Genomic DNA, 16,639 nt, shown 5'->3' on the forward strand with positions numbered 1-16,639 from the left:
CTAATGAGGGGATGTCCAAGTAACTAGATTTATGATAATAGTTGAGCATTTTCTGTGGGTCCAGGGTGGGCTAGTCTCAGGCATTCCCAGTACAAACCCAACTCATGTGAGAGGAGTTCTGGTGGAAAATGTTGAATTGTTCTCTGTGTAACTTTTCCTCCTGTGTTCACAGATTCCCTTGGAGAAGAATGACTCCTCTAAATGCTTCCTTTGTTACTGAATTCATTCTTGTGGGGCTAACAGACCTACCAGATCTACAGCTCCCCCTGTTCTGCCTCTTTCTAGTCATGTATATGGTCACTGTGTTGGGAAATTTGTGCTTCATAACTCTAATTGGGCTGAATTCACACCTCCATACCCCCATGTACTATTTCCTCTTCAATTTGTCCTTCATAGACCTCTGTTATTCTTCTGTGTTTACACCCAAAATGCTGATTAACTTCACATCAAAGAAGAATATTATCTCCTACAGGGGATGCATGACCCAGCTGTACTTTTTCTGTTTTTTTGGTGTCTGTGAAGCTTATGTACTGACATCAATGGCCTATGATCGCTATGTAGCCATCTGTAACCCACTTTTGTATAATGTTGTCATGTCCCCTAAAGTGTGTTCCAGCCTTATGCTTGGTACATACTTGAAGGCATTTTTGGATGCCATGGCTCACACAGGATGCATGCTGAGACTGACCTTCTGTGATGCAAACACCATCAACCATTATTTGTGTGACATCCTCCCTCTGCTCCAGCTCTCCTGCACCAGCACTTATGTCAATGAGCTGGTGGTTTTCATTGTGTTGAGCATCAATGTGATGGTGCCCAGTGTCACCATCTTTGTCTCCTATGGTTTCATCCTCTCCAGCATCCTGCGCATCAGCTCCACAGAGGGCAGGTCCAAAGCCTTCAGCACCTGCAGTTCTCACATAGTTGCTGTTTCTTTCTTCTTTGGATCAGGTGCATTTATGTATCTTAAACCATCTTCTGCTGGGTCTATGGATGAGGGGAAAATCTCTTCTGTCTTTTATACCATCGCAGTTCCAATGATGAACCCTTTCATTTACAGCTTGAGAAACAAGGACGTTAAACTTGCCGTGAGAAAAACTTTGAGTAGGAGAATGAATTGATCAGAAACAGTGTCTACCTGTGTAGTTTGTTACACATGGGGATTCTGTGTGTTTAAATAAAATACTTTTAGTGGCAGTCTTCTTAGCATTTTTTTCTAATAAGGCAAACGATGTTTGAGTCTCACAATTTATTTTTAGTCTTTATGATATAGGTCTTCTTCTTTTCCTCACCAATACCATAATATCTTCTCCACCTTTTTGTTCTGTTTAGTAATAGCATTAAGTAATAAACATGTTGTGTCTTTTTTCCCGATTTTCATTTTCAACATGTTTTTTTTCTCTGGAACATGATGAATGCTCTTTACAGTATTGAATTAGGTAACAGAAGGGTGACCTTGTATTATTGGAGGTGTTCTTATCTGCCAATTGGTATTAGAATATATATCTGATACTCTGTTTGTACTCCCATTTTTCCATCCTCCAATTGGGAAGAATGTCTCCTTAAATTCCAGAGGTTGAAGATTCCATGATGACAATCAAGGTTAATCCATTTTTCTTTGTAGATTTTATGTACCAAGAGTCTTTTGGTAGGCTTTTCTTTTTTACCTTTGTACCGTCAAACCAACACATAACTGATCATAAAATTATTTTTATTGTATGGCTGGGAAAGTGAAGCTCAGTGTAGATAGATTTACCTAATGACACACAGCTTTGGAAAGAAAAAGTTGAGACTAAATGGTTAGCCTTCTGATTTAGGTCTACTCTTCTTTGTAGTCTGTTTTGCTGTATTTTATTTACTTTTTTTTAGTTTCAAGTTTTTATTTAAATTCCAGTTAGTTAACATACAGTGTAATATTGGTTTCAGGTATAGAATTTCATGATTTATCACTTACATACAACACCCAGTGCTCATCACAACCAGTTCCCTCCTTAATTCCCATCACTCATCAACGCATCACCTGTCCACCTGTACTCCAGCAACCTTCAGTTTGTTCTCTGTAGTCAAGGATCTGTTTTGTGGTTTGCCTCTCTCTCTCCCCCCGCCATATTCACTTGTTTTGTTTTTTAAATTCCACATATGAATGAAATCATATGGTGTTTATCCTTATTTGACTGACTGACTTATTTTGCTTTGCATAATAATCTCTACCTCCATCCAGGTCATTGCAAATGGCAAGATTTCATTCTTTTTTATGGCTGAGTAATATTCCATTCCACATATATATCACATATTTATCCATTTATCAGCTGATATTTCCACAATTTGTCTATATTGATAAGGCTGCTGTAAACATTAGTGTGTATATATCCCTTTGAATCAGTGTTTTTGTATCCTTTGGATAAATACCTACTAGTGCAATTGTTGGACTATATGTCTTTTTTTTTAACCTTTTGAGGACTGGCCATACTGTTTTCCAGAGTGGCTTCACAAGGTTGCATTCCTACCAACAGTGTAAGAGCATTCCTTTTTCTTCTCATCCTCACCAACATCTGCTGTTTCCTGTGTGATTGATTTTATCCATTCTGACAGATTTGAGGTGATAGCTTATTGTAGTTTTGATTTCTATTTCCCTGATGATGAGTGATATTAGCATCCTTTTATGTGTTGGTTGGCCATCTGTATGTCTTCTTTGGAAAAATGTCTTTTTATGTCTTCTGCCCATTTTTTTGTTTTGTTTTGTTTTTACTGGGTTATGTCTTATGGGTTTGAGTTTGGTAAGTTCTTTATACATTTTGGATAGTAATCCTATCAGATATGTTATTTGAAAATATCTTCCCCCCATTGTGAAGGTTGCCTTTTAGTTTTGTTGATTGTTTCCTTCATTATGCAGAAGCTTTTTATCTTGATGAAGTCCCAATAGTTTATTTTTGCTTTTGTTTCTATTGCCTCAGGAGACGTTTCTATTACGAAGTTGTTACAGCTGATGTCAAAAAGGTTACTACCTGTGTGTTCTCCTCTAGGATTTTATGGTTTCCTGTCTCATTTAGAGCTTCCATCAATTTTGAATTTATTTTTGTGTATCATGAAAGCAAGTGGTCCTGTATCATTCTTTTGCATGTAGCTGTCCAGTTTTCCCAACACCATTTTTTGAAGAGAGTGTCTTTTTTCCCCATAGATATTCTTTTCTGCTTGTTAATGTTTAGTTGACCATATGATTATGGGTCCATTTTTGGGTTTTCTATTTTATTCCATTAACCTATATGTCTGTTTTTATGCCATACTGTCTTGAACACTACAACTTTGTAATATAACTTGAGGTATGGAATTGTGATGATTCCAGCTTTGTTTTTCTTTTTCAAGATTGTTTTGTCTATTCGGGGTATTTTTTTGGCCCCATACAGATCTTAGGATTATTTTTTCTAGCTCTGTGTAAATTGCTGGTGGTAATTTGAGAGGGATTGCATCTAATGTGTAGATTTCTTTGGGTATTACAGACATTTTAACATATTTGTTCTTCCAATCCATGAGCATGGGATGTCCTTCCATTTCCTTAGGTCATCTTTAATTTCTTTCATCAGTGTTTTATGGTTTTCAGAGTGCAGATATCTTACCTCTTTGGTTAGGTTTTTCCTAATCTTATGGTTTATGGTGCAATTGTAAATGGGATTGATTCCTTGTTTTCTCTTTATGCTTCTTCATTATTAGTGTATAAAAATGCAACAGATTTTCCTACATTGATTTTGTTTCCTGTTACTTTAACTGAGTTCCTATATCAGTTCTAGCAATTTTTTGTGGAGTCTTTGGGATATCTATGTAGAGTACTATGTCATCTGCAAATAGTAAAAGTTGGACTTCTTCCTTGCAGATTTGGATGCCTTTTATTTCTTTTTGTTGTCTGATTGCTGAGGCTCCCTTTGAGGATGACATTAACCCCATGTAACTTAGAGACTTCTTTTATCTTGATGCTTTTAGATTTTTCTTTATCTCTGTACTTTGTAGATTTTATTATATCTCTTGATGTTGCCATGCTTTTGTTGATTTTGATGAGACTTGTCTGTGCCTCCTGGATTTAGATGCCTGTTTCCTTCCCCAGATTTGGGATGTTTCAAATAAACATTCTGCCCCCTTTACCATCTCTTCTTCTTCTGGCACTCCTGTGAAATGAATGTTATGACACTATGGATTCACTGAGTTCCCTAAGTCTACATCCGTGATCCAATATTTTTCTTTCCCTTTTCTTTTCAGCTTCATTATTTTCCATAATTTTATCTTCTGTATGACTTATTGGTTCCCCTGATTCTTCCATCCTTGTGGTCATTGCATTCAATAAATTTTCCATCTCTGTTATTGTATTTTTCATTTCGGTCTGACTATATTTTAGATCTTTTATCTCTGGAATAAGGGACTTCCTGGTGTCTTCTATGCTTTTCTCAAGCCCAGCTCATATCCTCATGATTGTTGTTTTAAGTTCTGGATCAGGCATATTACTTATATCTCTTTTGATTAGGTCTCTGGCCATAACCTTTTCTTATTCTTTCTTTTGGGGTGAATTTCTCCATCTTGGCGTTTTGTCTAGGTCTCTGTCTTCTGTGTGTTAGGAAATCCTGTTACATTTCCTGCTTAGGAGAATAATGGCTTTATGAAGTCCTATACTGTGCAGGGCCTGGCACTTCAGGAAGTGACTCTGGTGTGTGCTGTGTGCACTCTGCTGCTATGTTTCGGCTGCCCTTCCCCTCAGGTCAGTCCTCTGTGGAGTTTCTCCTTGCCTATATTGGGGAGTATTTGGACCTTGGCCACAGTGTGGTGAGTTTTAATTAGGTGTTCTCTGGTTTGCTTGTTAAAAGAGAGCTGAAGGTTTGTAGAACTCAGTGGTCAGTAGAGTTGGTGTGTGTAGGGGGTTTGTGGGAGGGGTTTCTTGGGGAGGGGCCCTCTGCTCTATTTCTCAGGCACACTTGCCAGAGAAGAGCAGGACCAACAAGCAGACAGGGTTGGGACATGGTGTAAGCAGGGTGGGCAACCAGTGTTGGTGTTGTGCTATTTGCTGAAGCTGGATTATGCTAGGGACAGGGGAAGGAAATGGCACCAGCCAGCTCCTTTGTCCACAGGGAGGGGTCTTGGGCTTGCTAAACTCAAGGCAGCACTTTCAGAAAAGCAAATAATGTCTCTTGGTGCATCCCAGGTGATCTTCACATCACCATTTTCACCCTGTCTGTCTCTGGGCTGGTTGCCTGTCAGGAGCAGAACAGCATAATTTGAGCTCTATTCCAGTAAACTTGCTGACTTCTAAAACTACAGGGTTTAGGGACATGGTGTAGGCAGAGAGTTCTGTGACAGTCTTCTGCTGAACTAGTGCAGATCTGACCAAAAAGGGCAGTCATGCCAGGGTTCAGGGCCATGGGATGTGGAGCAAAAATGCTAGGTAGCCAGTGTCCAGGTTAGCTGCACTCAGCATGTAGTTCTGTGCCTATGCCAAGGGATTGGGGAAGAGATGGTGCCTACTGGCTTTTTTGTCACCAGAAAGGCATCTCTGTGAACACCAGCTCTCACAGATGTGTTCCAAGTAGAGTGAACCATCTCTCCCAGTGTGCCTTAGGTGATCCTCAGATCATGCCATCTGCTCCTGGGTTGCTTGCCTGCTTTCTCTCTAGGAGTATGGCCATGCCCCCAGGACTCTATCCTGGGCAAGGCTCTGGGCCTTTAAAACCCCATTTTTGAGCCCTGCTGCTTGCAAGAACTCATGAAAATCAGACACTTTTGTTTTCCCAGCCAGTGGCTTTGGGGAAGTGTTCTTTTTGTGTGTTTCACCTGTGTGCTCCACTTAGTCACCTTTCTCTGCCCCCAGTGTTCCCTCCCCTCCACAGCACCCATGATCAGTTTCTCCTCTAAACCAGTCTCCACACTTCCTACCTTCCTCAGTGTGGCCTCTTCTCTCCCTCTAGTTGTGAAGTTTGTCCTGTCAGTTCTCAGGTCAATTTTGCGAGTATTCAGAATGATTTGGTATTATCTAGTTGTGCTCAGGGATGAGACCAGCACAGGGTCCTCCTACTATGCTGCCTCTTAGCTCTCCCTACCATATCTCCCATTCTCAATAATAGAACAACCAGACATAAGATAAGGAAAGAAACATAGGACTTGAATAACATAATTAACTAAATAGATTTATCAGACATATAAAAACACGTACCTAACAAAAGCAGAATACACATTTCCTCAAATGCACATGGGCTAAATTCCAGAATAGACCATCTGTTATGCTACAAATTGAATGTCAGTAGATTTGAAAAGAGAAATATCATAGAAGGTATTGCCTGTGACCACAACAGAATAAGGTTGGAAATCAATAACAGAAGGAATATGGGAAAATGCACAAATATGTGGAAATTAAACAACACTCTTTTAAAGAAAACAATGGAACAAAGAAGAAAAACAACTGAATTTGGGGGATATTTAAATATGAGTGAAAACAAAGCCACGGTATAGCAAAACTCATGGGATGTTGCAAAACAGTGGCAAGGAGGAAATTTATAGCTACATGCTTACATTAAAAAGCAAAAAACATCTCAAGTCAATGACCTTACTTATTGTACAACTTAAGGAGGAAAATCTAGCAGGAGAAAGGAAATAAACACTAGAGCTGAGATAAATAAAATAGAGAATAGAAAAACTAGATAGATAATAGGCCAAAAGTTGGTTCTTTGGAAAAATCAACAAAACTGACAAAACTTCAGCTAGATGGACTAAGAAAAAAAGTTAGAAGACTCAAATTAATCACATCAGAGCAAGATATTGTTGACAAGAACAAAGTGATCATGAATATTTCCTGACTCAACAATAAAATGAATAAAAATAAATAAAAAGAATAAAATGTCTACCCTATTTTTGCTGGGAAAAGATTTTCCACCCCTTCTCAGCTGTCATCTCTATACAGTTTTCCTCCCAGTTACATAATAGATACCTACAATTTGTTGGAGGGACTAAGGTCAGGAGTTGAAGTATACTTTTTCTTCATTTCCTTTACTTTTTCTGTCTCTAACCATGTTAAATGCTGAATGAAACTCTCAGTTTCTTGCTTGTAGAGTATCCAAGGGAGCTATGGCTTATATTTGAGCAGATTTCAATTTAAATAATTGCAAGGTAAGTTTTTCAGAATGGACCAAGTATATCCACTAACTTTATCACACAGCTGTACCTCAGACTTTTACTGTGGATCTAAAATCCTTCCCTACAATTAAGGAAATTGAGATACTGATTGGACAGTTGATAGTATTAAGGCATTATTGTTTTACTTTAAGTATAAAGTAGTGTTGTTATTATAATTTAAATAAATATTTGTCTTTTGGAAATACATACTAAAATATGATATCTCAGATTTTCTCCAAAATAACCTGACTGGAGAAGGGATTGAGTAATGGTGGTAGGAATAAAGAGGATTGGCTACGAGTTGATAATTTTTGAAACTTGGTGATGGGTTCTGCATAGTAAATTGTAATATGCTCCCTACTCTTGTATATGTATGACCGTTTCCATAGACTGTTAAAACTTTTAAAAATGTCAAAGAAAAAAATCAGAAATGAAAGTATGGATATTACTACTACTTCTACTGAAATAAAAGGGATTATAAGAGAGTACCAGGAACAACTATATGCCAACAAATGGGATAACGTAGACGAAATTGATAAATTCTTAGAAATTCAAAGCCTACCATAATTAAATCTGGAAGAAATAGAAAATCCGAGTGGACCTATGATTAGTAAGGATATTGAATTAGTAATTAAAAATCTCCCAGTAATGGAAAATCATGGACCTCATTGCTTCACTGATCAATTCTGTGGAATATCAGAAGAATTGATACCAGTCCTTCTCAAACTTTTTCAAAAAATCGAAGAGTATGGCACACTTCCTAACTCAGACTTTGAGGCCACCATTACCCTGATACCCGAGCCAGATAGAGACTCTGCAAGAAAAGGTCTATAGACCAATATCCTTAATGAACAATAATGCAAGCATCCTCAATATACTAGCAAATCAAATTCATCAGCACATTAAAAGAAATATACACCATGACAATGTGGGATTATTCCTGCAATGCAAGAATGGTTCAACATACGAAAACGGATCAAGGTAACACACCACATTACTAAAATGAAGGAAACACACACACACAAACACACACAATCATGTCAATTGATTCACAAAAAGCTTTGAACCAAATTCAACATCCTTTCGTGGTAAATTTTTTCAACAGACTAAGACTGGAAGGAAACACCTCAGCAGAATAAAAGCTGTATTTGAAAAACCCAGAGAACATTATCCTTAATGGTGAAATCTGAACTTTTCTCAAGATTCAGGGTCAAAAGAAGGACACTCACTCTCACAGTTTCTATTCAATACAGCACTGGAATTTCTAGCCAGGATGTCAGTCAAGGATTAAAAATAAAAACATCCCAGTTGGAGAAGAAGGAGGAATATTATCTCTCTTCACAAATGTTAGGATCATGTATGTAGAACATTTTAAAGCTTCCACACATACACACACAAATTGAAACCACAAAGGAACTTAGGTAAGTAGCAAGCTACAAAGTCAAGATACAAAAATTAGTAGCCTTTATATGCACTAACAATGAACAATCCATAAAGGAAACTAAGAAAACAGTTCCATTTATAGCATGAAATGGAATAGAATGAAATACTTAACCAAGAAGATAAAAGACTTTAAAATCAAAATGGGAAAACTTTGCTGAAAGAAAATACAAAAGGCATAAATAAATGGAAAGATATTTAATTTTCATGAATTGGAAGACTTAACTATTGTTAAGACATTAATACTACCCAAAGTGATCTACGGATTCAACACATTCCTAAATAAGAATTCCAATGACTTTTTTTTTTTTTTGGCAGGACAAAACACATTCATCCTAAAATTGATATGGGAATTCAAGGGACCCTGAACAGCCAAAACAATCTTGAAAAAGAGTAAAGCAGGAAGACTCATTCATACTTCCGAACAAAATTTACGAGAAAGCTATAGTAACCAAGAGAGTGTGTATTGGCATAAAGATAAACAGAGAGGCCAGTGGAATAGATGAGAAAACCCAGATATAGCTCTTTGCATAAAATGGAGGATTTTCTTGGATATGACACCAAAGACAAAGGCAACAAGAAACTAAGATAGGTAAGTGGTATAACATCAGACAAAAACTTCTTTAGGGGTGCTTGGGTGGCTCAGTCAGTTAAGCATCTGCCTTAAGCTCAGGTCATAATGTCAGGATCCTGGGATGGAGCCCTACATGAGGCTCTCTGCACAGGTAGTCTGCTTCTCCCTATCCCTCTACCTCCATGCTTTCTATCTCTCTCTGTCTCAAATAAAGAAATATATATATATATATATATATATATATATATATATATATATATATATATATATATATATTAAGCTTCTTTAGAGGAATAGAAGTAATCAACAAAATGAAAAAGCAACCTAAGGAATAGGCAGAAATGTTGGTAAGCCATATATCTGGTAAAAGTTTATTTCCAAAATATGTAAGCAACACTTGAAACTCAATAGTAACAACAACACAAAACAAAAAACTATTAAAAATGGGCAAAGGACCTGAATACACATTTCTCCAAAAAAACATGGTGTTCGACAAGTATATGATAAGATGCTCAATATCACTGATCATTAGAGAAATGCAAATGCAAACGCAAACCACAATGAGCTATCCCCTCATGTCTGTTAAAATGGCTATTATAAAAAAAGACAACAGATAAGCATTGGTGAGTTTATGGAGAAAAGGGACGAATTCTTGTACTGTGTTGGTCAAGGTGTACAAGGTTTCCTTTATGCATGATGAATAAGTTCTGGAGATCTAATATATACCAATGTACTATAGTTAACACTTTATCGAATATTTTTAAATTTGCTAAGAGGATTGATCTTAAATGTTCTCACTACAGAAAAAAAAAAGAAAGTTGACTACATAAGATGATATTTTGATTAATTTGTTTGTGGCAATTATTTCACATTACACTTATAAAATCAAGTCATGTATCTTAAATATGTGAAATTATTATTTTTCAATTATATCCTATAAAGATGGGGAAGAAAGAAAAAATAACTTTGACCTAATTTTTCTTTAGTTTTACTGAGGCTGAATCATAGTTTTATTTATTTATTTATTTTTTAAAAGATTTTATTTATTTATTTGACACAGAGACAGCCAGTGAGAAAGAGACAAGCAGGGGGTGTGGGAGAGGAAGAAGCAGGCTCCCAGCAGAGGAGCCTGACATGGGGCTCGATCCCAGAACGCCGGGATCACGCCCTGAGCCGAAGGCAGACACCCAATGACTGAGCCACCGAGGGGCCCCTGAATCATAGTTTTAAGACATAGTTTTGTGACAAAATTTCAGTTGTCCAAGTTAATGAAGAATGATTGAAAGTTCTTGAAGTAGTGAATGACAAATCCGAGCTCTCAAAGCTCATTCTAGCAGCAGTGTGAGTAGTTAAATAAGAAAGTATGTGAAAATGCTAGAAAATAGTTAGGAGCCACAACAGTTCAGTAGTAGAGTTAAGTTGGAGCCTAAAAACTGCCTGACTTTGTGTGGTGGCTGAGGGAAAGGAATGGAGGTCATTGTGGTTATAGACTCTCTTGCTTAGCATGTGAGATATGTGGAAAATATTCCGAAGGTTTGCAACCAGAGAACATCATTTTCAGAAATATCTGAGTTCTTACTATGTACGTTATACTGTAGTTAGCAAATAAGACAAAAATGATGTTTATTCTTATAGAAGTTATAATTTATTGGTGAACACAGGAATTAAAGAGAAAAATGTCTGATGAGTATGATGATGGAGGATCTCTTGGAATTTGTGAGAACATATATAATGACAGTGGACGTTAATTGATTATTTACCATGGGACAGGCACTGTTCTAGCCATTTTCCTCACATTTTATCATTTAATCATCATAACAACTTAATGAAAAGGTGCTGGGGTTTTTTTTGTTTTTTGTTTTTTGTTTTTTTACCATTCTATTTTACAAAGACACCAGAGGAAGGACATGAAGTAATTTGTCCATGGTGTTATTAGTAAGACTGGAGGTAAGATTTGTACACACATTCTCTAACTGCATAGCTGGATTTATTTGTGTGTGTGATGAGGAGAAAGAGATGACCTTAGTTACTGAAATATTACAAAAGTCCCAGCAGAATAGTAAGGTACAAATTTCCAGTAGATGTTTAGAAGTAAAAACTTTAGGGATGCCTTGGTGGCTCAGTCCATTAGGTGTCTGACTTTGGCTCAGGTCATGATCTCATGGTCCTGGGATTAAGTCCTGTGTTGAGCTCCCTGCTCAGCAGCAGTCTGCTTCTCCCTCTCCCTCTACCACTCCTCCTGCTCATGCTCTTTCTCTCTTTCAAATAGTAAATAAAATCTTTAAAAAGAGAAGTAAAAACTTTAGAAGGGATACATGACATTGCAAATTATTTTGGAGATATCTCAGGAAAGAGACAATTGATGTGAGATCCTCTCTCTTGAAAAATTTCAGATAAAAAAAGAAAGAATCCTGGAGGCAGAACCCTTGCAGAAAATTTTCCATTTAGGAGTATGGGAAGGAAGAGGGAAATAAAGAATAGATTTCCCTTCAGAGATGAAGATGACAGGGAGATGGGGTTCATTTTTGGTTCCGTCTTGGGAGATGGACAATCCCTAGAGTGATCAGAAACCCTGAGGAAATTTGTAGTCTCCAAGGAACTAAAGACAGATGCATGGTCTAGGGTATAAATACAATCCTCTTATTTCCCTTTTACACATAGAATCTAATCCCAAGAGACTGAGCAAACTTCTACTCTGTTTATAAGCAGGTGCATTGTATCATTAAACCCACATTCAATCATTTATATCTTATCAAGTGGCAAATGAGATAAAAATAAAGACTATTTTCCTCTGTTGCTTGAGAGAACTCAAAGTCATAAACAGAAATTATGACCTGTAGTTTGGAAAGGTTTCTAGGGCATACCTGAAATTAAGTGTATGCAACATCCTTTTGGATTCAAAGGGACCAAAGCCTCAGAACCTGAAATTGCCCTTCCAGGACTGCAAAGGTAAAGAACAATGATCAGGAAGCACTGAAATATTCTGGCCTAAGGAGGGTGGGTTCTTGAATTACATTTATATGAATGTCCCTCTTGTTGTGAGGTGGAAATCCAGAGATCAAAGATATGCAACTTTCTTTTTCATTTTGTGCAGTTCTGAGATTCAAGTGAGGAAGAATCTGTTCAAGGGGAGATGAGGGGATGTTCAGAGACTTAAGGGTTGCAGGGTACAATATCTCTGTCAGTAAGTTCCCTCTCCATGGATGCAACTCTCACTCTTCTGCATTTATGGCTTTTATTCTGTGACATATTCTTTTCCTAGACTGTGGTCCCTTAGTTTTGAATTAGAGTGTCCTTGTCCCCACCACACCAAGTCTAATGTGCATTAGAGACCAGTACCACGTTAGAGTGTCTGTGCCTCCAATTTTACTTGATGGGAGGGAAGGTTGAAGTGAAGGAAGAAATTGTGAGTCCAGAGAAGGACAGTTGTGCTCTGGTCCATCCTGCTTCTCCCTTCTCCCTTGGTTTTTCCAGCAGTTCTGTTTGCATGTGACAGCACTGGACTTCACTCTCTAAGCTAAATTGTGGGACTCTTTGTTCCATTTAGCTTATAAATCTCTAACAAAAGGGGAAGTTGGAAAAAAGGCAGATTTTTCTGGGTCCAGATTTGGTAGTCTTAGACTCAGATATTTCCAGTGTATATCCCTTCCTATAGGATGAAATATTGTGGGAAGAGCTGGCTTTTTCTCTAATGTAATCCTGTTTTCCTGTGCTCACAGATCCCCTTGGTGAAGAATGGCTCCTACAAACTCCTCTTTTGTGACTGAATTCATTCTTGTGGGGCTAACAGACCTACCAGATCTACAGCTCCCCCTGTTCTGCCTCTTTCTAGTCATGTATATGGTCACTGTGTTGGGAAATTTGTGCTTCATAACTCTAATTGGGCTGAATTCACACCTCCATACCCCCATGTACTATTTCCTCTTCAATTTGTCCTTCATAGACCTCTGTTATTCTTCTGTGTTTACACCCAAAATGCTGATTAACTTCACATCAAAGAAGAATATTATCTCCTACAGGGGATGCATGACCCAGCTGTACTTTTTCTGTTTTTTTGTTGTTTCTGAATGTTATGTACTGACATCAATGGCCTATGATCGCTATGTAGCCATCTGTAACCCACTTTTGTATAATGTTGTCATGTCCCCTAAAGTGTGTTTCAGCCTTATGCTTGGTTCATACTTGAAGGCATTTTTGGATGCCACAGCTCACACAGGGTGCATGCTGAGACTGACCTTCTGTGATGCAAATATCATCAACCATTATTTGTGTGACATCCTCCCTCTGCTCCAGGTCTCCTGCACAAGCACCTATGTGAACGAGCTGTTGGTTTTGATTGTGGTGGGCATCAATGTGATTGTGCCCAGTGTCACCATCTTGGTCACCTATGGTTTCATCCTCTCCAGCATCCTGCGCATCAGCTCCACTGAGGGCAGGTCCAAAGCCTTCAGCACCTGCAGTTCCCACATAATTGCTGTTTTTTTGTTCTTTGGATCAGGTGCATTTATGTATCTTAAACCATCTTCTAATGGGTCTATGGATGAAGGAAAAGTCTCCTCTGTCTTTTATACCAGTGTGGTTCCCATGATGAACCCTTTCATTTACAGCTTGAGAAACAAAGACATTAAACTTGCTGTGAGAAAAACTCTGAGTAGGAGAGTGTTTTGATCAGAGTCACTGTCTGTGGGTATAGTTATAGGGCTGATATATTCTGTTTCTTTCATCAGAATAGTTTAGGTGGGAGTGATCATATCCTACCTTAGTTACCATGGTGACAGAAATTTGAATCATTTGTTAATTTATTTCTTTTTTTCTTTGGCTGGGTACGGTATACTTTGTTGATGGTACATGACAAGGAAGGGCTCCCCAAGTCCCTCTCCTCCTTCAGGGGTTCTGAGGAGGAAACTATGTATAGAGGTTGGGAGATCCTCATTGGGTTAGGTGATGAATTGGAGCAAGGACTCCCCAGTGGATGAGGGCCTCTCTCTTCCTCTTGTTCTCACTGGTGCTGGTGGTCTAGAGGGCTCTTACTCCTGGAGGCCAGGGGACTATATGGTCCACCAGCCAGGTTCTGTAGCCAACTCATCGTCATAGCAGGAAATGAGCTGCACACAGTAGTCATTGTGGATGCTGTAAGCCTCAGCATGGAAGGTCTAAGAGTGAGCATCACTGTTAAAGTTGTAGGAGACAACCTGCTCCTCAGTGGAGTCCAGAGGGGGCCCTCTGATGCCTGCTTCATCAACGTCTTGATGTCTTCGTATTAGGCAGCTTTTCCCACAAGAACGTCAGATCCATGAAGGGGTCAATGATTGCAACAGCATCCACTTCGCCAGAAGTAAAAGCAGCCCTAGTGACTAGGCGCCCAAATGGCCAAATCCACTTACTCCAACTTTCACCATCATGTCTTGGGGATGCAAGTGGGACTGAACCAGATGAGGCTGTGTGTCAGACAGGGAGGAACAGAGAGCCCTTTTCCCCCCAATTTTTTAATAATATATTTTTCCTTCTTCATCATTTTCACAATGTCTTCTCCTCTTTACCACTTTAACTTTTTAAGAATAACATTAACCAATAAATTTATCTGTTTCTTACGTTGCCATTATGCAGTTCATTTTATTTTTCTTGGAAATATATAAATGCTTCTGCAAATGATCACATAAAGTAACAGGAGGGTGATATTGTACCACTGGGGAGTTTCTCACCTGGTGACTATACTGTGACATTGGAATCATGATTCATATTATCTGTACTTCTGTCTACACCCTCCACTTGCCTGTACGGTGCCTCCTTGAAATGCCAGTGTTTCACAGATATTGCAGGTTCCACAATGTCTATAACATACAATCCACTTTCTAGCTGTAAAAGCTATGCATTAAGCTCCTTTTGGCAGAGATTTCATATTTCCTGTAGGACATATAATAGATATCAATATATATTTATTGCATAGACATGATACAGAAGCTGATAAAAATCAATGAATTAAATCATACAGCTTATGAAGAAAAAACCTTGATATACTCTTAGCCTCCTGATTTCAGTCTACTGCTCTTTCGAATATACTTTTTATCTCCTTCATTTTATTGTTTTTATTTCAGTCATCCTGAAATATGAGAAAACTTTTTTATTTTGACACTGACTGTGTTTTGTTGGCTTACACATGAATATCCCTCAGGGTAATGGTTGATTTAGGAAAATAGTTTGAAAGTTCATTTTCTTTTGAAGGAGAAGTCCTAATAGGTTAGGATGGTTGAGTTAGGATTGGCACAACAGGGAGATCTTTCTGGAAATTAATTTAAAGATTTTAGGATGTTTACAAAGACTAGTAGTTCAGAGACTAGGGCACGGGAGAGAAAAGAACCCAAAAACAAACATTAGGCCAGGACCCAAAAACCACATGGACAATAAGCAAGAAATTCTCTCTGTAGAAAAGGACTATGAGATTTAAAGCCACATTTCCATCTGATTTTGTATCCTGGTCTTTAGAGTACTGTAATATTCCCCCCACTGTCCATATAGCCGTGATAAAACTTATAACGCACAATGATCCTACATTAACAGTGTTTTGGGGAATGAAGACCAAAACTGTGGCCACATTTATGAGAAACCAGGAGCACAGAGTACAGTAATTTCAGGTGATTAAATAGTGTTTGGTATTTAAAACTCAAGTTAAGATGAAGGAATTTAGAAAGCAAATGATGAGGAAAAGACAGTTAGCTTTTTCTATGATTCTTTCTGGAAGGCTCTTGATATATCATGGAGATCACAGGATTTCCCTGGGTAGGATAAAAGTGCGAGTTATTGATATTTAAATGGATAAACCTACAGGGCTGGAGGACCTGGAAAACAGCTAAATCACTCCTGTTTTTGTTGGCTTCCGAGTGCTACTCCCAAATGGATGTTAATTTACAAAAACCCTGAAATTGCATCTGGGAGAGCAACGACAACTTGAAAGAAACATTTGGTGAATAAACCAAATTGTGACAATTTCTTTTCTGAAATAAGATGTTTGATTACTTTTCTTTTGAGGAAACACAAAATAATGACTACTTTAAAAACCCTTAATCCTAAATTCTAGACCTGAAGCCAATATTACACTGTATGTTAACTAACTAGAATTTAAATAAAAACTTGAAACAAAAAACCCCTATTCCTTAATCAACTGATAATATTAAATATTTCTAAGATAACTTTAATACTATTTACTATTTTACCGCTTTTCTGATTTCCACTCAAGATTTAGGTATTGTGAAATTTAGCATAACTGGTTTGTTGGCTTGTTTGGGTTTTAGATGTTTGGCATCAGTAAACCCTTGACTATGGCTTATTTATTTATTTTTAAAAATTAATTTAATTTTAATTGAAGTATACTTGACATACAATACTCTAATCAGTATCACACGTACATCGTAGTGATCTGATATTTATATACACTACGAAATGCTCACTGTGATAAGTGTAGTTACGATCTGTCATCACAGAGTT

At 37.8% G+C, this 16,639-nt stretch overlaps 2 protein-coding genes across 2 annotated transcripts; both read left to right on the top strand.

The window, feature by feature from the left end:
• The first annotated feature begins 188 nt into the window (after positions 1-188).
• LOC123792414 (olfactory receptor 8B8-like) lies at positions 189-1,121 on the top strand. The gene has a single exon (XM_045797565.2). The coding sequence runs from the start codon at positions 189-191 to the stop codon at positions 1,119-1,121; it is 933 nt and encodes a 310-aa protein (XP_045653521.2).
• Positions 1,122-12,892: 11,771 nt separating this feature from the next.
• Positions 12,893-13,825, top strand: LOC123792413 (olfactory receptor 8B3-like). The gene has a single exon (XM_045797564.2). It carries the CDS (start codon positions 12,893-12,895, stop codon positions 13,823-13,825), a length of 933 nt encoding a protein of 310 aa, XP_045653520.2.
• Positions 13,826-16,639: the final 2,814 nt, after the last annotated feature.

This window comes from Ursus americanus, chromosome 16 (assembly GCF_024610735.1).
Source record: "Ursus americanus isolate L20-20 chromosome 16, mUrsAme1.1.p, whole genome shotgun sequence".
NCBI classification, from domain to species: domain Eukaryota; kingdom Metazoa; phylum Chordata; class Mammalia; order Carnivora; family Ursidae; genus Ursus; species Ursus americanus.